We start from the raw sequence: 27,278 nt of genomic DNA on the forward strand, positions 1-27,278 counted from the left end.
CAAATGTTCCCATATTATAGAATCGAATGCCTTCTCCGCGTCGACCACAACCATAGCAAGATCGTCATGATGTGTTGGTTTTTCCTTATGCAATTTATTCCAAAAATATTCTATTAACATATATGTTTTACGAATGTTTTTTGTTGGTGATCTGTCACACATAAAACCGGCCTGATCTTGATGTATAATTTTATGTAATATTTCCTTCAGACGTTTTGCGATTATTGCAGTTAGTAATGTAAACCATGGTTACTAATCAGCTGATTATTTCACCTGTGCTCTAGTTAAGATATCCTCACAATCTGGCCTGTTAGGGAGGTCTGAGAACAGGTTTGAAAACCAGCGCTATCGATACGTGCAAGCTCCTGGCCTAAGATTATTCTTTATAAATGGATAAAATGGAATTTTCATTGAAAGTCACTGTATATTTGTGCACAGCTGCTCGCTTGTTAATAATAACTCCCACTGACCTATTGGTAGACAGCAAAGCACCCAGCAAGTATAAAGAAAATAATGTGTTAGTTATTGCACTGTCACTTGCAAATGAGTTAAACACATAGCTAGTCCGCTCTGGAGCAGCAATATGCTACTTTTAGCTTGCTGTGCACACCTAGTGAGCCAATGACAAGAGGCATATCTGTGTAACCAGCAATCACAAGCTAGCTCACAGAAGTGCTTTGCTGATCCTGTGTATACCTACATATGCTTTCCCACAAAGGATGCCAAGAGAATGAACTCAATTTAAAAATAGAAGAAAGTTGAAAAAGGCTTTTAGAAAAAGATTAATTTTGACCTTTAAAAGGGGCGTGAAACTATTTTTTTTTAATTTCATGATTCAGATAGAGCAAGGAATTTTAAATAACTTTCCAATGTACTGCTATTATCAAATTTGCTTTATACTCTTGGTATCCTTAGTTGAAAAGCATATCTAGGTAGGGCCAAGAGCAGCAATGCACTACTGGGAGCTAGCTGAACCCACATCAGGTGAACCAATGATATAGCTGTGCAGCCACCAATCAGCAGCTTTTTTTAAAACAGTCTGTGTCCTTGTTGTATTAAACACTAAACAGGGGCTTATACTTAAAGGGACACTCAAGTCAGAATAAACGTTTATGATTCAGATAGAGCAGCACTTTACAATTTACTTCCATTATTACATTTTGCACAGTTTTTTTATATTTACACTTTCTAGGGAACAAGATCCTACTGAGCATGTGCAGAAGCTCACAGGGTATACATATACTAGTCTGTGATTGGCTAATGTCTGTCACATGATACAGGGGGCCGGATAATGGGAGAAAAATAAATTTGTCAGAAAAAAATCTACTGCTTTTTTTAAAATTCAGAGTAGGTGTTAAATCATTGTCTTTTTATTATGCACGTGTTAATTATGCAATTCTACTGCATTGACTGGTCCTTTTAATAGAATTTACTGCAATATGTACTGATCATTATTTTAAGAGGACTTTTTTTAAAACTTCAATGGTGCAGTGTCCTTTACTTCCTGTCACAGCCCTAGGAAGAGGTAGGGGGTCTCTGCAAGAAGCTTCTAGAGTAACATGAGCTGGTTCAGTATTCATGGAATGCTAGATATACAGTCAGATTTGCCCATGCTCAGAAGAGGACAGAATGCAACATGTCAGTTCCTTCATTTCCTTAAGGGCAGTGGCTACACTGAAGATTTAGAAGTGCTCATTTTGCAAGATTATTGCAGTATTTTTCTTTTAACTTTTGATTTAGCATTTTTGTGTTTAGTAAATGGCTACTGTTTCATATTCCTTTAAAAAGTACTGAATTTATTCACTTTACTAATTTAGGGCTAAATTTATTTGTGCGCAAACACTGCTTAAAGTAAACTGTTAACACGGGCAGGTTAGAGCACGTATTACAAGTTGAAAGTAAATTGTTTGTGTGCGAGCTAAACCCGATGCGCGCTAACTTTAGAACCGTGTTTTAAAAAACTTAACACTTATTGCTTGTGCACTAAACCAACTCTGCTTAAGACATACAGCGCAAAACCTGAAGGAAGTTATTAATATTTTGTTAAATATTTACAGTAAAAACACATGATTAAATATTAAAATTTATTAAAAATGTTTTTCTTCCTAAATGGAAAGAGTCCACAGCTGCATTCATTACTTTTGGGAAATAAGAAATTGGCCACCAGTAGGAGGCAAAGACACCCCAGCCAAAGGCTTAAATACTCCTCCCACTCCCCTCATCCCCAGTCATTCTTTGCCTTTCGTCCCAGGAGGTTGGCAGAGAAGTGTCAGAAGTTGTCTCTTATGGAGGGTAATACTCTTCAGCATGGGACAGAGTTTTAAGTAATCCTATCAGTCTCAAGGCCTGCATTAAAGTTAGAGTCCGGAGATGCAGGGAGAGTATTTCTGCGAAACCATCCCGACTCATATTAACAGCTCCTCAAGCAATCGGCGTTGTCGAACTTCGCTTCGCTGCCTGCTTTCTTCTCTCAAGTCCATGGCGGAGGTGCTGCTACTATTCGTCACACTTGAAGGGCAGTGTTCCTGTTCCACGGCTTAGATTCCGGTAAGATCGTTTCATTTTTACTTCATCAGAATGTACTGTAACTATCTTGCAGGACTTATTATGTATAATGATAGGGCCTCAGTGAGGCTCCTTTGGTATCTTGGAATCGAGGGTTAATATCTCCCGAGGGGCATTATTGAACAGGTTTTTTTTTAATCATGTTTGTTATGTGATTCAATCTGCTTATGTGTAGTGTTATTGGGCTCTTGGCTTAGAACATAAAGGCCTTTGAAAGTGACGCAACCTTATGGATGGGCGCACTTTTTTGGACTGTACAGTTCACCTTGTGACTGGACGTGTTTACGTTCTGGTCTTCCATTTCCGCATTCCTGACCATGTGGCGACTGAGAAATTACAGTCTGCTTGTGTCTAGTTCTAGGAGGTGATGAGTGCCCCAGTCATTGTGGGTGTCAGGTGCCGTTTTAAGTTTCTTTTTTCTTAGTCCATATATATATATATATATATATATATATATTCTCTATCTAGTTATGGAGGATTCTGATACTGAGACTGTTCAGATTCAGATTCTTCGACTTATGAAGAATGCGAATTGGCCCCGTTGATACAAGTCAATCATTTATGTTCGATATGCCGTATTAGAGCGCCCTGTGGCTCGAGGAATCAGGGGTCTGCTGAGCCATCCGCCTCTGGGGGTCCTATCCTCCAAGAGGCGAGTTCCCTACCGCTCCTTACTACTACACATGTGGGTAACCCAGATTGTGTTTATCTCTCCTTACAGGGTGGCTTGTTCCACCCGGAGGTCACAGCTCGTTTTCGCTTTCACATATTTTTGGCAATTATACGACAGCAAAGTCCAGACGTTTATTTGCGTTTGTTCTTGTGTCCGATTGTCCCGGGTCTACCGGCCTTGGGTGGGCCTATACAGTTCCCTGCGGATGTAGCTGTTCCTGAGTGTTGTGCCTTTCGTTACAGAATAGCGCGTCTTCGCTTTTTACTCAGACACGTCTTGGAGTTTTTAGAGGACCCTATCCTTAACGGATACGGGAATCCGCAGTCTCCTACTTCAAATGCCTCACCTCATTAGACGTGAGGGGATTACGTAATTTCACAGTTTCTGTTGGAAAATCGGGGTTCCGTTTGGCTGGTCCTGGGGGTATGCCTGCTTTCATCCTGGGCTTTAACCTACGGGTTGCCTTATATTTTCTTTTATCTGATTAGGATGTCTTTTAATTTCGATTGTGTTTCCTTCAGGACCTTCTGGGATCGATTCTCTCTGATTGCTTCTTCTGAAGTTTGTTAAGAGACACGTTAGTCCTAGGTTTGTCTGTTTTACCTTCCCTTTTTAAGGGAGGATTTAGCCAACTTGACAGTTATGACGTCAGCTGTGGCTGGTCCTGCTGAGATTTAGATATTCTGTCCTGTGGCTTCCTCAGACACGTGGCGCCTGTTCTTCCTGGCTGGTCCGGTGGGGTGCTGAGTGCTCACATTATTATTTGTGTTTTCTTGTTTTTCTTTACAAGTTCAGCTAAACACTTTAAAAGGATCCATATGGCTGGGGGGATTGTGTCAGTCCTTATTCAGCATTCGATCTGGTGACTGGGTCAGTGGAGTTCCACTGCGTCCTTCTCTTAGTTCTGATTTCCTCGGGGGCCTAGGGTTTCCTTCCTCTCTTGGGAGGATTGGGGGCTTAGCGCCTCCTTCTGCTGTTTTGAGCGGTTTGGCTTTTTGAGGCTCTGGAATTGTTCTTGAACTTGTTCCTGCTGTGGTTCTCTTCTTGAGACCTTTCAGACTTCATCCGTTCCTCGGGTTCCTTTGGGGGTTGGTTCCTTTGAAGGGACATGGTCAGTGTGGTCTTCTTGAGCTCTGTTTAAGGTTTCTTCCTTGGACCTGGAAAATGCTCCGCATCCTTCTTTCTTCTTCTCCTCTGATTTTTTTTGGGGTGATGTGGAGACTAGCCTTTGTTCGAGTGACTTTGTCCTCAAGATATCCCTTTGTTCTTGGTCGTAATGTGGCTTTGCACCTAGGGCTCTAGTGACCTTGTTTCGGTCTTTGCTTCCTTAGCTCTTTGGAGTGTTGGACTCTGGCAAGGGGTGGTCTCGTCTTCTGGTCGGGATTTGCAAGTTTTTCTCGTTGTCCATTTTACTTTGGACAATGTATGGTGTCTCCCGGGAGTCTGGTTTTATATCGGATGGGGGATTTCAGTTTCCGGGTTCTTGTTTATTTGGGGGCTCAGACCTCTCCTCACTCTGGTTCTTCTGGTGGCTGAGGTTTTTCTCAGCATTTCCTTTGTGGATCTCATTGCGGGCTGTACAGGACTGTTGGGATCGAGAGCTGGTCCGGGGTTCCCCAGTACCAGGAAACGGTGTCCTTTGGTTGGACTAGTTGACCCGGTTTAGTTGATTAGATTTTTCTGGGTGCCGATGCCCCCTGGGCTTGCCTTCGCCTTGGTCGGTTTCCCTTGGTCGGCTTGCTGAAAGAGTGTGATGGCTTTGCTGCTCTGCAAGCAAAGGGGTTCACTGTGGAACCACTGCAGCTATGGCAGCTTGAGCTGTGTGCTATTCTCTAGCTAAGCTTCCGGGCTATCTGCTGGTCAGTGTCCTTGGGGTCTTTTCCCTTTTTGATTTCTCGGCCTCAGATGAAACAGATTTTTTTGGCTGAGTAGTGGTTTCAGGCTTGGTGCCCTCAGAATGGGCCGCCTATTGTACCCTCCCGTTTTGGCATTAAGTGTCCTCTATAGCTTGGGTATTGTTTTTCCTAAAAGTAATGAATGCAGCTGTGGACTCTTTCCATTTAGTAAGAAAAACATAAATTATGCTTACCTTTTCTTCCGATGGAAAGAGTCCACAGCTCTCCACCTGTCTTTTTTTATGTGGTGCGTCTTTGTTTTTTATTCTTCTGGCACCTTTTCACCCAGATATTTCTTCTACTGTTCCTTGTTCCTCGGCAGAATGACTGGCGGATGAGGGAATTGGGAGGAATATTTAAGTCTTTGGCTGGGGTGTCTTTGCCTCCTCCTGGTGGCCAGGTTCTTATTTCCCAAAAGTAATGAATGCAGCTGTGGACTCTTTCCATCGGAAGAAAAGAAAATGATCAGGTAAGCATAATTTATGTTTTTTCAACTTTTAAGGTATTTGACTGGAAAGGTTTCCAAAGTGTATATATGTGTATATGTATATACATATGTATATATTTTTTGTATGTGTGTATATATGTATGTATATACATATATATAAACACATAAATGCCCCCCCCCACACACACACATATATCATATGATATGTTTCTATTAAAATTTAAGACAATATTTTTTTTTATCAGAAATTGTATATATGAGGGTAACCCTTTATTTAAATGTATTTACAGTATGTTGTGTTTTGTGCACTTTCTATTTTTAATAATATAATTTTTAATTTGTAATACATGTGGTCGCTAAATTCAAATACAATTTTTTATTCAAAAGACTATAAGTATTTGGAAATTATTATTATTAACCCCTTCACGATGGCTACCATACCCCCCCCCCCTCCGTATGTTGGCCATCACAATGACTTACAGAGTTATAGGAGCACAGGTTTTGCCGCTGACGCATGACTTACTGCATACAGGGTGATGTGGTTAAACATGCCATATTCCGGTTAATATTGGAGAGCTTGATGCAGCCTCTGTTGCTGTTTCTGTGAGAACAGTTGAGATCAGTTTTATTACCAGTTTCCAGCAGTAAGAGAAAAGTGATTTACTGGATAACAAATCCTTTTTCTTTGATACAGGTAGTTAGAGTGAACGATCCATTACTCCTGGGAATTACTCTTCCTTACCACTAGGAGGAGGCAAAGATTCCCAAACCCCAAGAGTCCTATAAAATCCCTCCCACCTGACACATACCTCAGTCTAACGTATAGCCAAGCAAGTGACGTGTTAAAAAGGAATAAGACCTCAGTCTTTACTTTGCCTCCGCAGGAGGTGGTCGAAGAATGAAGATGTGCATTTAATTCTTCAGAGAGAGGGGTTTTCAGTCTATATTGAGGCCCGGTTTCCCCCCAGAGTACAGTGCTTGTCAGAGGGATATATTTGTGGTATGGTTTGTGTATTCTTTTTTCACCACATGGGAAATTTATTATAAACCTTCCATAATTGTTTGCAGGGACTTGTCTTTCGCCTCTCTCTATGGATCTACAATATACTCCTATTTCATAAACCTCTGCTGATATGTTTCAGTACTGGTTTGTCTGTCTGCTGCCTATTTGCTGGTGTAAATATTTTTTTTTTAACATTTAGACAATTCTATAGCTATGTTATGGGCACTTATGGGTTATATATATATATATATATATATATATATATATATATATATATATATATACAGGGCTCAAAATTTCTACTCTTTACTAGTCATTAGCGAGTGGAAATGTAATGGTGGTGAGTGAATGTTGAATCAACATTCATTCACGGTCCGAAGTATGGTGGCATGTTGTAAGTAGCAAAGTAAGCACATTTCCAAAATGTACACTACTATTGCAGAACGACAAACACACATTTTTGGCTACATGCTAAAAATATAATTTGAACGTCTGTAGGAACACCATAAGTGCTTAGACTTCTGAGAGGGTAAATGGGGCAAAGAGAGATAGAGATTGCATAGGAAAAGTAAAAGTGGAGAAGAAGATAACTTTACAAGAGAGTGGAGAAAAAAAAGAGTGAAGGGGAAAGAAAGAGTGTAAGGAGAAAATATGGCCTGAGAGAGAAAGGAGTAGGGGAAAAAAAGAGAGATTGAAGAGAGGAGGGGGGGGGGGGGGGCAGAAAGATAGTTAAGAGATAGAAGGGAGAGATAATTATTAAAAGAAAATTTCCAGGTCTGCTAAAACCTTCCATGACTGTCTGCACTCTGTTTCTCCACTCTCTCACTTCAACAACTTCCTATTTCTATCCAGCTGTTGTCTTACCCAGAACCACCTACTTCATGTTGCTAACTGCTATGCACGTTTTGTTGTTATATGTAGCATTATTTAATTTGTTAAGGTATAAAATAAAAAAAATATTAAAAATAACTGCGCAATAAGGTGTTTCACAATGGCTAAACAGATGCAAAGAGGGGGTGGAGTAGTGGGTGTGGTGTGGGTAGGTTCAGAAGTGGCGAGTAATATTTTGGCCTGATTAGTAGCTTACAACCTGAAGAGTCCTGATATATATAAAGTCTCAAAAGTAAAACCAGCACAATGGTAAACTTTTTATAACTTTTATTTAAGGTTACATAAAAAGCGACGTTTCGGGGTTTAACCCCTTAGTCATGCATGACTAAGGGGTTAAACCCCGAAACGTCGTTTTTTATGTAACCTTAAATAAAAGTTTTTCAAGTTTACCATTGTGTTACCTTTGAGACTTTATGAGTAGGGGCTGTTGCAGCTTACCCCAAACACTGTGCACTTTCTCACTTTGTGGTGCTGTATCCAACTGAATTGACTAGCTGATATATATATAGCCATGGGACAAAATCCTTTACATTATTCCCCTTGCTGTTTTGCGCTCGTCAGCATTTTTTGCACTTATTTTTAATTTTTGCGCCTCATGGTTGCACACTTTACATGGTTTACGCTTATCAGGTTACCGCACATTCTTTTGGTTGCTTTAGGTTTTAAGACTGTTGTTAAATTCACTGAGGTTTTTTCTATCAAACCGATTTCTCCTCCATGGAATCGTAACTTGGTGTTAAGGGTTTTGCAGTCTCCTCTTTTTGAACCTATGCATAAGGTGGATATTAAGCTGCTTTCTTGGAAGGTTTTTTTTCCTTTTGGCCATTTCTTCTGCTAGAAGTGTTTCTGAGTTATCTGCGCTTTCTTGTGGTCCTCCCTATCTTATTTTTCATCAGGAGAAGGCAATTTTACAGACTACGTTTAACTTCTTGCCTACAGTTGTTTCTTCAGATAACTTAGCAGATATATGGTTGTCCCTTCTTTATGTCCTGATCCTAAGAATGCTTCAGATAGATCTTTGCATAATCTGGATGTTGTTTTGGGTATTTTTATTAAATTGATGCTACTAAGAACTTTAGACAAACTTCTAGTTTGTTCAATCACTTTTCTGGTTTTAGAAAAGGACAGATAGTTTCTGCTGTTTCTTTGGCCTCTTGGTTGAAAGTGTTGATTCACAGGGCTTTCTTGGAGCCAGGTCAACCTCCACTTTAGCGGATTACGGCTCATTCTACTAGGTTAGTTGCTACTTCTTGGACTTTTAAGAATGAGGCTTCGGTTGACCAGATTTGCAAGGCAGCTACTTGGTCTTCTTTGCATACTTTTACAAAATGCTACCATTTTTATGTTTTGCGTCTTCTGAGGCAGCCTTTGGAAGGTCCTTCAGGCAGTTGTCTCAGCTTGATTTTTTCTTGCCTGAATGATTTATTTTTTAAGTACATAAAAAAAAAAAAAGATTTATTTTGGGGTTGTTGATTTAATTTTTTTTTTTTTTTTTTTAAATCCCTCCCTTTATGTTATTACTGGTGGACTCTATGGCATCTACTTATCAAGCCGTCAACCGCAAATACGCTGGAATTCTGCAGCATATTTGTGGCGAGCCTGATTCCCCTTAGTTATCAAACCCTACAGACCGGCAAAAGTAGAATTTTGTGATGTAACATGCGATCCGCCCTGCTTCGTCTGAAGCCGAGAAATTAAAAAGGGCTGATTGGAACAGCCAATAGAATGCAAGCTCAATCCTATTGGCTGATTGGTTCAGCCAATAGAATTGAACTTAAATCCTATTGGCTGATTGCATCACTTAAAGGTACCTTCATTTAACAAGAAGACGTCGTCAGAAGAGGATGATCCGCCTCGGATGTCTTGAAGATGGACCCGCTCCACGCCGGATGGATGAAGATAGAAGATACCGTCTGGATGAAAATTTCTGCCCATCTGGAGGACCACTTCTGCCCATCTGGAGGACCACTTCTGCTGCAAAAAGCCGAAGAGCAGCGAGATTGATGACTGTAAGTTAACAACAGTCCGCTGCTCATCGCCCTGTACTTGGTGTGCGGCTTTTTGACAGCTTTTTTTGGTAACTTTGGAGAGCGTATTCAGGTCCGCGGCAGCGATGTTAGGCGATCTTAGGGGAGCGTATTGGTGCCGTCGAATGCAAGTAAGTTGACGGCTTGATAAGTAGATGCCTATGGCTTGGTTATTAGTTCTCAGGAGTAATGGATCTTAGACTCTCACCACCTGTATGAAAGAAAACATAATCTATGTTTACTTATAAATTCATTCCTTTAAGGATGGTGAGAGTCCATGAGACCCCACCCTTTGTTTTTAGGGTATTAAGTTATTATGTTTTCTTCAGCACATAATTTTTTCCCTTTTATGGCTCTTATTCCTTTTTAACACCTCACTTGCTTGGCTATACGTTAGACTGGGGTATGTGTGAGGTGGGAGGGGTTTTTATAGGGCTCTTGGGGTTTGGGAATCTTTGCCTCCTCCTAGTGTTAAGGAAGAGTAATTCCCAGGAGTAATGGATCGTGGACTCTCACCACCATGAAATAAATTAATTTATCAGGTATGCATGAATGATGTTTTTGTTTATTAATCTTTATTTCTTATACTCAGCCTATTGCAGGAACTCCTTGAACGCCCGCTGGTACGGCTATGACGACAGTACCGTAGAGCTGGTTCCAGATGAAGAGGTCTGTACCCGCGGTGCATATATTCTTTTCTACCAGAAGAGGAACGCTATCCCTGTCTGGTCAGCCAGCAGCTCTGTCAGAGGTAAGAGCACCCGCTTGTCACACAGGCAAATACATTAGCATATGCAATTTAAATTAAATAAACTATGTGAATCGGCTGTACCAAGCCATGTGTGATTATTAGCCCCTTGACTGCTACATAATGTATTGCAGCCACCTGCTGCAGCACTGAAACACTAAATACATCTCATGTACCTCCTGCTAATCATGGCGCTCACATATTGGTACCTAGGTTACACTGCAGGTATGTGATAGAGAGTTCCTGCACATTATACACTAAATACATTTCATGCACCTCCTGCTAATCATGGTACTGACATATTGGTACCTAGGTTACACTGCAGGTATGTGATAGTTACTGCACATTATACTCTAAATACATCTCATGCACCCCCTGCTAATCATGGTGCTGACATATTGGTACCTAGGTTACACTGCAGGTATGTGATAGTTACTGCACATTATACACTAAATACATCTCATGCACCCCCTGCTAATCATGGTGCTGACATACTGGTACCTAGGTTACATTGCAGGTATGTGATAGAGAGTTCCTGCACATTATACACTAAATACATCTCATGCACCTCCTGCTAAACAAAGTGCTGACATATTGGTACCTAGGTTACACTGCAGGTATGTGATAGAGAGTTCCTGCACATTATACACTAAATACATTTCATGCACCTCCTGCTAATCATGGTACTGACATATTGGTACCTAGGTTACACTGCAGGTATGTGACATAATTACTGCACATTATACACTAAATATATCTCATGCACCTCCTGCTAATCATGGTGCTGACATATTGGTACATAGGTTACACTGCAGGTATGTGATAGAGAGTTCCTGCACATTATACACTAAATACATCTCATGCACCTCCTGCTAATCATGGTGCTGACATATTGGTACCTAGGTTACACTGCAGGTATGTGAGGGAGAGTTACTGCACATTATACACTAAATACATTTCATGCACCTCCTGCTAATCATGGTGCTGACATATTGGTACCTAGATTACACTGCAGGTATGTGATAGAGAGTTACTGCACATTATACACTAAATATATATTCATGCACCTCCTGCTAATCATGGTGCTGCCATATTGGTACCTAGGTTACACTGCAGGTATGTGAGAGTTACTGTACATTATACACTAAATACATCTCATGCACCTCCTGCTAATCATGGTGCTGACATATTGGTACCTAGGTTACACTGCAGGTATGTGATAGAGAGTTCCTGCACCTTATACACTAAATACATCTCATGCACCTCCTGCTAATCATGGTGCTGACATATTGGTACCTAGGTTACACTGCAGGTATGTGAGGGAGAGTTACTGTACATTATACACTAAATACATCTCATGCACCTCCTGCTAATCATGGTGCTGACATATTGGTACATAGGTTACACTGCAGGTACGTGAGGGAGAGTTACTGCACATTATACACTAAATACATCTCATGCACCTCCTGCTAATCATGGTGCTGACATATTTGTACCTAGGTTACACTGCAGGTATGTGATAGAGAGTTACTGCACATTATACACTAAATATATCTTATGCACCTCCTGCTAATCATGGTGTTGACATATTGGTACCTAGGTTACACTGCAGGTATGTGATAGAGAGTTACTGCACATTATACACTAAATACATCTCATGCACATCCTTCTAATCATGGTGCTGACATATTGGTACCTAGGTTACACTGCAGGTATGTGATAGAGAGTTACTGCACATTATACACTAAATACATCTCATGCACCTCCTGCTAATCATGGTGCTGACATATTGGTACCTAGGTTACACTGCAGGTGCGTGAGGGAGAGTTACTGCACATTATAAACTAAATATATCTCATGCACCTCCTGCTAATCATGGTGCTGACATATTGGTACCTAGGTTACACTGCAGGTATGTGACATAATTACTGCACATTATACACTAAATATATCTCATGCACCTCCTGCTAATCATGGTGCTGACATATTGGTACCTAGGTTACACTGCAGGTATGTGAGAGTTACTGCACATTATACACTAAATACATCTCATGCACCTCCTGCTAATCATGGTGCTGACATATTGGTACCTAGGTTACACTGCAGGTATGTGATAGAGAGTTACTGTATATTATACACTAAATACATCTCATGCACCTCCTGCTAATCATGGTGCTGACATATTGGTACCTAGGTTACACTGCAGGTATGTGATAGAGAGTTACTGCACATTATACACTAAATACATGTCATGCACCTCCTGCTAATCATGGTGCTGACATATTGGTACCTAGGTTACACTGCAGGTATGTGATAGAGAGTTACTGCACATTATACACTAAATACATCTCATGCACCTCCTGCTAATCATGGTGCTGACATATTGGTACATAGGTTACACTGCAGGTATGTGAGGGAGAGTTACTCCACATTATACACTAAATACATTTCATGCACCTCCTGCTAATCATGGTGCTGAAATATTGGTACCTAGGTTACACTGCAGGTATGTGACATAATTACTGCACATTATACACTAAATATATCTCATGCACCTCCTGCTAATCATGGTGCTGACATATTGGTACCTAGGTTACACTGCAGGTATGTAAGAGTTACTGTACATTATACACTAAATACATCTCATGCACCTCCTGCTAATCATGGTGCTGACATATTGGTACCTAGGTTACACTGCAGGTATGTGATAGAGAGTTACTGCACATTATACACTAAATACATCTCATGCACCTCCTGCTAATCATGGTGCTGACATATTGATACCTAGGTTACACTGCAGGTATGTGATAGAGAGTTACTGCACATTATACTCTAAATACATCTCTTGCACCTCCTGCTAATCATGGTGCTGACATATTGGTACCTAGGTTACACTGCAGGTATGTGATAGAGAGTTCCTGCACATTATACACTAAATACATCTCATGCACCTCCTGCTAATCATGGTGCTGGCATATTGGTACCTAGGTTACACTGCAGGTATGTAAGAGTTACTGTACATTATACACTAAATACATCTCATGCACCTCCTGCTAATCATGGTGCTGACATATGGGTACCTAGGTTACACTGCAGGTATGTGATAGAGAGTTACTGCACATTATACTCTAAATACATCTCTTGCACCTCCTGCTAATCATGGTGCTGACATATTGGTACCTAGGTTACACTGCAGGTATGTGATAGAGAGTTCCTGCACATTTTACACTAAATACATCTCATGCACCTCCTGCTAATCATGGTGCTGACATATTTGTACCTAGGTTACACTGCAGGTATGTGAGAGTTACTGCACATTATACATAAATACATCTCATGCACCTCCTGCTAATCATGGTGCTGACATATTGGTACCTAGGTTACACTGCAGGTATGTGAAGGAGAGTTACTGTACATTATACACTAAATACATCTCATGCACCTCCTGCTAATCATGGTGCTAACATATTGGTACCTAGGTTACACTGCAGGTATGTGAGGGAGAGTTACTGCACATTATACACTAAATACATTTCATGCACCTCCTGCTAATCATGGTGCTGACATATTGGTACCTAGGTTACACTGCAGTTAAGTGATAGAGTTACTGCACATTATACACTAAATATATCTCATGCACCTCCTGTTAATCATGGTGCTGACATATTGGTACCTAGGTTACACTGCAGGTATGTGAGGGAGAGTTACTGCACATTATACACTAAATGCATCTCATGCACCTCCTGCTAATCATGGCGCTGACATATTGGTACCTAGGTTACACTGCAGGTATGTGAAGGAGAGTTACTGTATATTATACACTAAATACATCTCATGCACCTCCTGCTAATCATGGTGCTGACATATTGGTACATAGGTTACACTGCAGGTATGTGACATAATTACTGCACATTATACACTAAATATATCTCATGCACCTCCTGCTAATCATGGTGCTGACATATTGGTACCTAGGTTACACTGCAGGTATGTAAGAGTTACTGTACATTATACACTAAATACATCTCATGCACCTCCTGCTAATCATGGTGCTGACATATTGGTACCTAGGTTACACTGCAGGTATGTGATAGTTACTGCACATTATACATTAAATACATCTCATGCACCCCCTGCTAATCATGGTGCTGACATATTGGTACCTAGGTTACACTGCAGGTATGTGATAGTTACTGCACATTATACACTAAATACATCTCATGCACCCCCTGCTAATCATGGTGCTGACATATTGGTACCTAGGTTACACTGCAGGTATGTGATAGAGAGTTACTGCACATTATACACTAAATACATCTCATGCACCTCCTGCTAATCATGGTGCTGACATATTGGTACCTAGGTTACACTGCAGGTATGTGATAGAGAGTTCCTGCACATTATACACTAAATACATCTCATGCACCTCCTGCTAATCATGGTGCTGATATATTGGTACCTAGGTTACACTGCAGGTATGTAAGAGTTACTGCACATTATACACTAAATATATCTTATGCACCTCCTGCTAATCATGGTGTTGACATATTGGTACCTAGGTTACACTGCAGGTATGTGATAGAGAGTTACTGCACATTATACACTAAATACATCTCATGCACATCCTTCTAATCATGGTGCTGACATATTGGTACCTAGGTTACACTGCAGGTATGTGATAGAGAGTTACTGCACATTATACACTAAATACATCTCATGCACCGCCTGCTAATCATGGTGCTGACATATTGGTACCTAGGTTACACTGCAGGTATGTGACATAATTACTGCACATTATACACTAAATATATCTCATGCACCTCCTGCTAATCATGGTGCTGACATATTGGTACCTAGGTTACACTGCAGGTGCGTGAGGGAGAGTTACTGCACATTATAAACTAAATATATCTCATGCACCTCCTGCTAATCATGGTGCTGACATATTGGTACCTAGGTTACACTGCAGGTATGTGACATAATTACTGCACATTATACACTAAATATATCTCATGCACCTCCTGCTAATCATGGTGCTGACATATTGGTACCTAGGTTACACTGCAGGTATGTGATAGAGAGTTACTGCACATTATACACTAAATACATCTCATGCACCTCCTGCTAATCATGGTGCTGACATATTGGTACCTAGGTTACACTGCAGGTATGTGATAGAGAGTTACTGTATATTATACACTAAATACATCTCATGCACCTCCTGCTAATCATGGTGCTGACATATTGGTACCTAGGTTACACTGCAGGTATGTGATAGAGAGTTACTGCACATTATACACTAAATACATGTCATGCACCTCCTGCTAATCATGGTGCTGACATATTGGTACCTAGGTTACACTGCAGGTATGTGATAGAGAGTTACTGCACATTATACACTAAATACATCTCATGCACCTCCTGCTAATCATGGTGCTGACATATTGGTACATAGGTTACACTGCAGGTATGTGAGGGAGAGTTACTGCACATTATACACTAAATACATTTCATGCACCTCCTGCTAATCATGGTGCTGAAATATTGGTACCTAGGTTACACTGCAGGTATGTGACATAATTACTGCACATTATACACTAAATATATCTCATGCACCTCCTGCTAATCATGGTGCTGACATATTGGTACCTAGGTTACACTGCAGGTATGTAAGAGTTACTGTACATTATACACTAAATACATCTCATGCACCTCCTGCTAATCATGGTGCTGACATATTGGTACCTAGGTTACACTGCAGGTATGTGATAGTTACTGCACATTATACACTAAATACATCTCATGCACCCCCTGCTAATCATGGTGCTGACATATTGGTACCTAGGTTACACTGCAGGTATGTGATAGAGAGTTACTGCACATTATACACTAAATACATCTCATGCACCTCCTGCTAATCATGGTGCTGACATATGGGTACCTAGGTTACACTGCAGGTATGTGATAGAGAGTTACTGCACATTATACTCTAAATACATCTCTTGCACCTCCTGCTAATCATGGTGCTGACATATTGGTACCTAGGTTACACTGCAGGTATGTGATAGAGAGTTCCTGCACATTTTACACTAAATACATCTCATGCACCTCCTGCTAATCATGGTGCTGACATATTTGTACCTAGGTTACACTGCAGGTATGTGAGAGTTACTGCACATTATACATAAATACATCTCATGCACCTCCTGCTAATCATGGTGCTGACATATTGGTACCTAGGTTACACTGCAGGTATGTGAGGGAGAGTTACTGCACATTATACACTAAATACATTTCATGCACCTCCTGCTAATCATGGTGCTGACATATTGGTACCTAGGTTACACTGCAGGTATGTGAGGGAGAGTTACTGCACATTATACACTAAATGCATCTCATGCACCTCCTGCTAATCATGGCGCTGACATATTGGTACCTAGGTTACACTGCAGGTATGTGAAGGAGAGTTACTGTATATTATACACTAAATACATCTCATGCACCTCCTGCTAATCATGGTGCTGACATATTGGTACATAGGTTACACTGCAGGTATGTGACATAATTACTGCACATTATACACTAAATATATCTCATGCACCTCCTGCTAATCATGGTGCTGACATATTGGTACCTAGGTTACACTGCAGGTATGTGATAGTTACTGCACATTATACACTAAATACATCTCATGCACCCCCTGCTAATCATGGTGCTGACATATTGGTACCTAGGTTACACTGCAGGTATGTGATAGTTACTGCACATTATACACTAAATACATCTCATGCACCGCCTGCTAATCATGGTGCTGACATATTGGTACCTAGGTTACACTGCAGGTATGTGATAGAGAGTTCCTGCACATTATACACTAAATACATCTCATGCACCTCCTGCTAATCATGGTGCTGATATATTGGTACCTAGGTTACACTGCAGGTATGTAAGAGTTACTGTACATTATACACTAAATATATCTCATGCACCTCCTGCTAATCATGGTGCTGACATATTGGTACCTAGGTTACACTGCAGGTATGTAAGAGTTACTGTACATTATACACTAAATATGTCTCATGCACCTCCTGCTAATCATGGTGCTGACATATTGGTACCTAGGTTACACTGCAGTTAAGTGATAGAGAGTTACTGCACATTATACACTAAATATATCTCATGCACCTCCTGTTAATCATGGTGCTGACATATTGGTACCTAGGTTACACTGCAGGTATGTGAGGGAGAGTTACTGCACATTATACACTAAATACATCTCATGCACTTCCTGCTAATCATGGTGCTGACATATTTGTACCTAGGTTACACTGCAGGTATGTGAGAGTTACTGCACATTATACACTAAATACATCTCATGCACCTCCTGCTAATCATGGTGCTGACATATTGGTACCTAGGTTACACTGCAGGTATGTGAAGGAGAGTTACTGTATATTATACACTAAATACATCTCATGCACCTCCTGCTAATCATGGTGCTGACATATTGGTACCTAGGTTACACTGCAGGTATGTGATAGAGAGTTACTGCACATTATACACTAAATACATCTCATGCACCTCCTGCTAATCATGGTGCTGACATATTGGTACCTAGGTTACACCGCAGGTATGTGAGGGAGAGTTACTGCACCTTATACACTAAATACATCTCATGCACCTCCTGATAATCATGGTGCTGACATATTGGTACCTAGGTTACACTGCAGGTATGTGAAGGAGAGTTACTGCACATTATACACTAAATACATCTCATGCACCTCCTGCTAATCATGGTGCTGACATATTGGTACCTAGGTTACACTGCAGGTATGTGAGAGTTACTGCACATTATACACTAAATACATCTCATGCACCTCCTGCTAATCATGGTGCTGACATATTGGTACCTAGGTTACACTGCAGGTATGTGAAGGAGAGTTACTGTATATTATACACTAAATACATCTCATGCACCTCCTGCTAATCATGGTGCTGACATATTGGTACCTAGGTTACACTGCAGGTGTGTGAAGGAGAGTTACTGCACATTATACACTAAATACATCTCATGCACCTCCTGCTAATCATGGTGCTGACATATTGGTACATAGGTTACACTGCAGGTATGTGAGGGAGAGTTACTGCACATTATACACTAAATACATCTCATGCACCTCCTGCTAATCATGGTGCTGACATATTGGTACATAGGTTACACTGCAGGTATGTAAGGGAGAGTTACTGCACATTATACACTAAATACATTTCATGCACCTCCTGCTAATCATGGTGCTGAAATATTGGTACCTAGGTTACACTGCAGGTATGTGACATAATTACTGCACATTATACACTAAATATATCTCATGCACCTCCTGCTAATCATGGTGCTGACATATTGGTACCTAGGTTACACTGCAGGTATGTGATAGTTACTGCACATTATACACTAAATACATCTCATGCACCCCCTGCTAATCATGGTGCTGACATATTGGTACCTAGGTTACACTGCAGGTATGTGATAGAGAGTTACTGCACATTATACACTAAATACATCTCATGCACCTCCTGCTAATCATGGTGCTGACATATTGGTACCTAGGTTACACTGCAGGTATGTGATAGAGAGTTACTGCACATTATACACTAAATACATCTCATGCACCTCCTGCTAATCATGGTGCTGACATATTGGTACCTAGGTTACACTGCAGGTATGTGATAGAGAGTTCCTGCACATTATACACTAAATACATCTCATGCACCTCCTGCTAATCATGGTGCTGACATATTGGTACCTAGGTTACACTGCAGGTATGTAAGAGTTACTGTACATTATACACTAAATATATCTCATGCACCTCCTGCTAATCATGGTGCTGACATATTGGTACCTAGGTTACACTGCAGTTAAGTGATAGAGAGTTACTGCACATTATACACTAAATATATCTCATGCACCTCCTGCTAATCATGGTGCTGACATATTGGTACCTAGGTTACACTGCAGGTATGTGAGGGAGAGTTACTGCACATTATCCACTAAATACATCTCATGCACTTCCTGCTAATCATGGTGCTGACATATTTGTACCTAGGTTACACTGCAGGTATGTGAGAGTTACTGCACATTATACACTAAATACATCTCATGCACCTCCTGCTAATCATGGTGCTGACATATTGGTACCTAGGTTACACTGCAGGTATGTAAAGGAGAGTTACTGTACATTATACACTAAATACATCTCATGCACCTCCTGCTAATCATGGTGCTGACATATTGGTACCTAGGTTACACTGCAGGTATGTGATAGAGAGTTACTGCACATTATACACTAAATACATCTCATGCACCTCCTGCTAATCATGGTGCTGACATATTGGTACCTAGGTTACACCTGCAGGTATGTGAGGGAGAGTTACTGCACATTATACACTAAATACATCTCATGCACCTCCTGCTAATCATGGTGCTGACATATTGGTACCTAGGTTACACTGCAGGTATGTGAAGGAGAGTTACTGCACATTATACACTAAATACATCTCATGCACCTCCTGCTAATCATGGTGCTGACATATTGGTACCTAGGTTACACTGCAGGTATGTGAGAGAGTTACTGCACATTATACACTAAATACATCTCATGCACCTCCTGCTAATCATGGTGCTGACATATTGGTACCTAGGTTACACTGCAGGTATGTGAGAGTTACTGCACATTATACACTAAATACATCTCATGCACTCCTGCTAATCATGGTGCTGACATATTGGTACCTAGGTTACACTGCAGGTATGTGATAGAGAGTTACTGCACATTATACACTAAATACATCTCATGCACCTCCTGCTAATCATGGTGCTGACATATTGGTACCTAGGTTACACTGCAGGTATGTGATAGAGAGTTACTGCACATTATACACTAAATACATCTCATGCACCTCCTGCTAATCATGGTGCTGACATATTGGTACCTAGGTTACACTGCAGGTATGTGATAGAGAGTTACTGCACATTATACACTAAATACATCTCATGCACCTCCTGCTAATCATGGTGCTGACATATTGGTACCTAGGTTACACTGCAGGTATGTGATAGAGAGTTACTGCACATTATACACTAAATACATCTCATGCACCTCCTGCTAATCATGGTGCTGACATATTGGTACCTAGGTTACACTGCAGGTATGTGATAGAGAGTTACTGCTACATTATACACTAAATACATCTCATGCACCTCCTGCTAATCATGGTGCTGACATATTGGTACCTAGGTTACACTGCAGGTATGTGATAGAGAGTTACTGCACATTATACACTAAATACATCTCATGCACCTCCTGCTAATCATGGTGCTGACATATTGGTACCTAGGTTACACTGCAGGTATGTGATAGAGAGTTACTGCACATTATACACTAAATACATCTCATGCACCTCCTGCTAATCATGGTGCTGACATATTGGTACCTAGGTTACACTGCAGGTATGTGATAGAGAGTTACTGCACATTATACACTAAATACATCTCATGCACCTCCTGCTAATCATGGTGCTGACATATTGGTACCTAGGTTACACTGCAGGTATGTGAAGGAGAGTTACTGCACATTATACACTAAATACATCTCATGCACCTCCTGCTAATCATGGTGCTGACATATTGGTACCTAGGTTACACTGCAGGTATGTGATAGGAGAGTTACTGCACATTATACACTAAATACATCTCATGCACCTCCTGCTAATCATGGTGCTGACATATTGGTACCTAGGTTACACTGCAGGTATGTGAGGAGAGTTACTGTACATTATACACTAAATACATCTCATGCACCTCCTGCTAATCATGGTGCTGACATATTGGTACCTAGGTTACACTGCAGGTATGTGACTGAGAGTTACTGCACATTATACACTAAATACATCTCATGCACCTCCTGCTAATCATGGTGCTGACATATTGGTACCTAGGTTACACTGCAGGTATGTGATAGAGAGTTACTGCACATTATACACTAAATACATCTCATGCACCTCTGCTAATCATGGTGCTGACATATTGGTACCTAGGTTACACTGCAGGTATGTGACTGAGAGTTACTGCACATTATACACTAAATACATCTCATGCACCTCCTGCTAATCATGGTGCTGACATATTGGTACCTAGGTTACACTGCAGGTATGTGATAGAGTTACTGCACATTATACACTAAATACATCTCATGCACCTCCTGCTAATCATGGTGCTGACATATTGGTACCTAGGTTACACTGCAGGTATGTGATAGAGAGTTACTGCACATTATACACTAAATACATCTCATGCACCTCCTGCTAATCATGGTGCTGACATATTGGTACCTAGGTTACACTGCAGGTATGTGAGAGAGTTACTGCACATTATACACTAAATACATCTCATGTACCTCCTGCTAATCATGGTGCTGACATATTGGTACCTAGGTTACACTGCAGGTATGTGATAGAGAGTTACTGCACATTATACACTAAATACATCTCATGCACCTCCTGCTAATCATGGTGCTGACATATTGGTACCTAGGTTACACTGCAGGTATGTGACTGAGAGTTACTGCACATTATACACTAAATACATCTCATGCACCTCCTGCTAATCATGGTGCTGACATATTGGTACCTAGGTTACACTGCAGGTATGTGATAGAGAGTTACTGCACATTATAAACTAAATACATCTCATGCACCTCCTGCTAATCATGGTGCTGACATATTGGTACCTAGGTTACACTGCAGGTATGTGATAGAGAGTTACTGCACATTATACACTAAATACATCTCATGCAACACCCAGCTAATCATGGTGCTGACATATTGGTACCTAGGTTACACTGCAGGTATGTGATAGTTACAGCACATTATACACTAAATACATCTCATGCACCTCCTGCTAATCATGGTGCTGACATATTGGTACCTAGGTTACACTGCAGGTATGTGAGTGAGAGTTACTGCACATTATACACTAAATACATCTCATGCACCTCCTGCTAATCATGGTGCTGACATATTGGTACCTAGGTTACACTGCAGGTATGTAGAGAGTTACTGCACATTATACACTAAATACATCTCATGCACCTCCTGCTAATCATGGTGCTGACATATTGGTACCTAGGTTACACTGCAGGTATGTGATAGAGAGTTACTGTACATTATACACTAAATACATCTCATGCACCTCCTGCTAATCATGGTGCTGACATATTGGTACCTAGGTTACACTGCAGGTATGTGATAGAGAGTTACTGCACATTATACACTAAATACATCTCATGCACCTCCTGCTAATCATGGTGCTGACATATTGGTACCTAGGTTACACTGCAGGTATGTGAAAGTTACTGCACATTATACACTAAATACATCTCATGCACCTCCTGCTAATCATGGTGCTGACATATTGGTACCTAGGTTACACTGCAGGTATGTGATAGAGAGTTACTGCACATTATACACTAAATACATCTCATGCACCTCCTGCTAATCATGGTGCTGACATATTGGTACCTAGGTTACACTGCAGGTATGTGACTGAGAGTTACTGCACATTATACACTAAATACATCTCATGCACCTCCTGCTAATCATGGTGCTGACATATTGGTACCTAGGTTACACTGCAGGTATGTGAAGAGAGTTACTGCACATTATACACTAAATACATCTCATGCACCTCCTGCTAATCATGGTGCTGACATATTGGTACCTAGGTTACACTGCAGGTATGTGATGGAGAGTTACTGTACATTATACACTAAATACATCTCATGCACCTCCTGCTAATCATGGTGCTGACATATTGGTACCTAGGTTACACTGCAGGTATGTGATAGAGAGTTACTGCACATTATACACTAAATACATCTCATGCACCTCCTGCTAATCATGGTGCTGACATATTGGTACCTAGGTTACACTGCAGGTATGTGATAGAGAGTTACTGCACATTATACACTAAATACATCTCATGCACCTCCTGCTAATCATGGTGCTGACATATTGGTATGCACCTCCTGATAATCATGGTGCTGACATATTGGTACATAGGTTACACTGCAGGTATGAGAGGGAGAGTTACTGCACATTATACACTAAATACATCTCATGCATCGCCTGCTAATCAAGGTGCTGACATATTGGTACCTAGGTTACACTGCAGGTATGTAAGAGTTACTGCACATTATACACTAAATATATCTCATGCACGTCCTGCTCATCATGGTGCTGACATATTGGTACCTAGGTTACACTGCAGGTATGTGAGGGAGAGTTACTGTACATTATACACTATATACATCTCATGCACCTCTTGCTAATCATGGTGCTGACATATTGGTACCTAGGTTACACTGGAGGTATGTGATAGAGAGTTACTGTATATTATACACTAAATACATCTCATGCACCTCCTGCTAATCATGGTGCTGACATATTGGTACCTAGGTTACACTGCAGGTGTGTGAAGGAGAGTTACTGCACATTATACACTAAATACATCTCATGCACCTCCTGCTAATCATGGTGCTGACATATTGGTACCTAGGTTACACTGCAGGTATGTGAGGGAGAGTTACTGCACATTATACACTAAATACATCTCATGCACCTCCTGCTAATCATGGTGCTGACATATTGGTACCTAGGTTACACTGCAGGTATGTGATAGAGAGTTACTGCACATTATACACTAATTACATCTCATGCACCTCCTGCTAATCATGGTGCTGACATATTGGTACCTAGGTTACACTGCAGGTATGTGATAGAGAGTTACTGCACATTATACACTAAATACATCTCATGCACCTCCTGCTAATCATGGTGCTGACATATTGGTACCTAGGTTACACTGCAGGTATGTGATAGAGAGTTACTGCACATTATACACTAAATACATCTCATGCACCTCCTGCTAATCATGGTGCTGACATATTGGTACCTAGGTTACACTGCAGGTATGTGATAGAGAGTTACTGCACATTATACACTAAATACATCTCATGCACCTCCTGCTAATCATGGTGCTGACATATTGGTACCTAGGTTACACTGCAGGTATGTGAGGGAGAGTTACTGTACATTATACACTAAATACATCTCATGCACCTCCTGCTAATCATGGTGCTGCCATATTGGTAAATAAGTTACACTGCAGGTATGTGATAGAGAGAGTTACTGCACATTATACACTAAATACATCTCATGCACCTCCTGCTAATCATGGTGCTGACATATTGGTACCTAGGTTACACTGCAGGTATGTGAGGGAGAGTTACTGTACATTATACACTAAATACATCTCATGCACCTCCTGCTAATCATGGTGCTGACATATTGGTACCTAGGTTACACTGCAGGTGTGTGAAGGAGAGTTACTGCACATTATACACTATATACATCTCATGCACCTCCTGCTAATCATGGTGCTGACATATTGGTACCTAGGTTACACTGCAGTTAAGTGATAGAGTTACTGCACATTATACACTAAATACATCTCATGCACCTCCTGCTAATCATGGTGCTGACATATTTGTACCTAGGTTACACTGCAGGTATGTGAGGGAGAGTTACTGTACATTATACACTAAATATATCTCATGCACCTCCTGCTAATCATGGTGCTGACATATTGGTACCTAGGTTACACTGCAAGTATGTGAGAGTTACTGCACATTATACACTAAATACATATCATGCATCTCCTGCTAATCATGGTGCTGACATATTAGTACCTAGGTTACACTGCAGGTATGTGATAGAGAGTTACTGCACATTATACACTAAAAACATCTCATTCACTTCCTGCTAATTATGGTGCTGACATATTGTTACCTAGGTTACACTGCAGGTGTGTGATAGAGAGTTACTGCACATTATACACTAAATACATCTCATGCACCTCCTGCTAATCATGGCGCTGACATATTGGTACCTAGGTTACTGTCACACTCTATCTCTGAGTTAAAGGATAATTAGGTATCTGGATCTCAACTGCAGATCTGTAGTTAGCTTTATAGGAGTTTAAGAGCAATTCACAGGAGATGTGATTGGAGAAGAGGTAGGAAAGAATTAACACTCCTGTGGTAGTTCCGTTTAACAGGTTACAGGAGAGAAGTTGAAGTTATATATAATAACTTAGAAGCGTCTGCTGATAAGGTGGTCAGTATTATCAGTGACGTTCACTTAGTAAAAGTCTATGTATATTGTATTCAATGGTAATCCTCCTGAATGTGAGAGGTTTGTAGTGCTTACGTTAGTAGCTGGCAGCAAAGGAGGGAGAGGTGTACAGCTGCAGAACCAGTGCTGTGTGTGAAGAGGGTGTGTGCGTGAGCACCAATTACGAGACTGGATTCGCTGACAGGCTACCGTGTAGCTTAACTGAATGATAGGCAGGGTATTCCGGATTGCGGGGAGGCCCGCGCTGCTTGAGACACAGTCTATTATCGAGAGCGGTTAATACCGCGTTGTTCAGAGGAGATGTGTTGGAGTGAGAGCCGAGTACTACAGGCTCCGGAGCTGAACCGGTCTCTGTTGATCAGCCTCCAGACTGGGAAGCCGTAAGTGGCAAGGAAATAAACTTCACAGTGTTGCGGTGTTGTTAGATTATAAGTCCAATGCAAAACTGTGGTCCAAAGCAGGAACAAAAAGTTCAATTTTGTAATCCTTTGCAAATCTTCTTTCTAATACAGTGGAATTAGAGCCAGGAGATTTAGTCGTGGTAGCGTCTCTGCTAGAGAGAGAGTTCACAACTGAAATTAAACGGCAGGTGAGGGGGGGAGGAGTAGCCTTAAGTAAAGTTGGATTTAAAGACATACACCTCATGCCTGACAGGTCCCCCCATCAAAGGTGCTGCACCGCAGCAGGAGGAGCAGGTTTGTCCGGATGGGCCCTGTGGAACCGGGCAACCAGTCGAGCGGCATTGATGTTAGCATAGGGTTCCCACGAATCCTCATCAGGGGAAAAACCCTTCCAACGGACGAGGTACTGCAGAACCCCTCGATATAGTCTGGAGTCAAGAATGGATGAAACCTCATAAATTTCATCATCAACCACTATAGGCGGAGTTCCAGAGGTAGAGGTCTGCTGTCTAGTGGGGGTATAAGGTTTAAGCAAGGACACATGGAAAGTGGGATGCACCTGAAACTCAGGTGGGAGTTTCAAGGTCACGGCGTTGTCGTTGACAAGTTTGACAATTTCATACGGTCCAAGGAAAAGATGAGAGAATTTTCGACATGGTGTTTTCAGTTTAAGATGACGGGTGGAAAGCCAAACTCGGTCCCCGACTTGGTAATTCGGAGGACGACGTCTTTTGGAGTCATAATAATACTTCTGTCTGTTTTGAGCTGCAGTTATGTTTTCCTTGAGGAAAGTGAAGATTTCGGTCATTGAGTTGGATGTGTCATCCACAAGAGGGGAAGTGGTATTCAAATGTGGGAAGAGGTGAAAAGTTGGGTGGAAGCCATAGTTGGCAAAAAACGGAGTGCACTTCGTGGATGCATTTAGGGTGTTGTTATAGGCGTATTCAGCCAAAGGTAAATGGGACTTCCATTGATCCTGTTGGTAGGAACAGTAGCATCTGATGTACTGTTCAATCCACTGATTAACTCGTTCCGTCTGCCCATTAGTCTGTGGATGGTAGGCGGTGCTGTATCGGTGGTCAATCTTAAGGACAGAACAAAGTTGCCTCCAGAATCTGGAGGTAAACTGTGAACCTCTGTCGGATATGATGATCGTTGGTAACCCATGAATCCGCACCACATGTGATAGGAAAAGAGCCGCTGTCTCGGATGCTGTGGGTAGCTTTTCGTATGGGATGAAGTGAGCCATCTTTGATAGGTAATCAACAACAACCATGATGACAGTCGCTCGGTTTGAACTTGGTAGATCTACGATAAAATCCATACCAACTGTGTGCCATGGCCTTTCTGGTACTGGAAGAGATCTTAACATACCATA

General features: G+C 41.1%; 1 protein-coding gene across 1 annotated transcript in view; it reads left to right on the plus strand.

Annotated features, from left to right (window-relative positions):
• The window catches only part of USP43 (ubiquitin specific peptidase 43), a 267,432-nt gene that overhangs the window by 210,458 nt on the left and 29,696 nt on the right, over positions 1–27,278 (plus strand). The window contains exon 14 of the mRNA XM_053710091.1: positions 10,095–10,253. Coding sequence (XP_053566066.1) covers positions 10,095–10,253 — 159 coding nt within the window. The remainder of the gene's footprint in view (positions 1–10,094; positions 10,254–27,278) is intronic.

This window comes from Bombina bombina, chromosome 1 (assembly GCF_027579735.1).
Source record: "Bombina bombina isolate aBomBom1 chromosome 1, aBomBom1.pri, whole genome shotgun sequence".
Classification (NCBI taxonomy): Eukaryota; Metazoa; Chordata; class Amphibia; order Anura; family Bombinatoridae; genus Bombina; species Bombina bombina.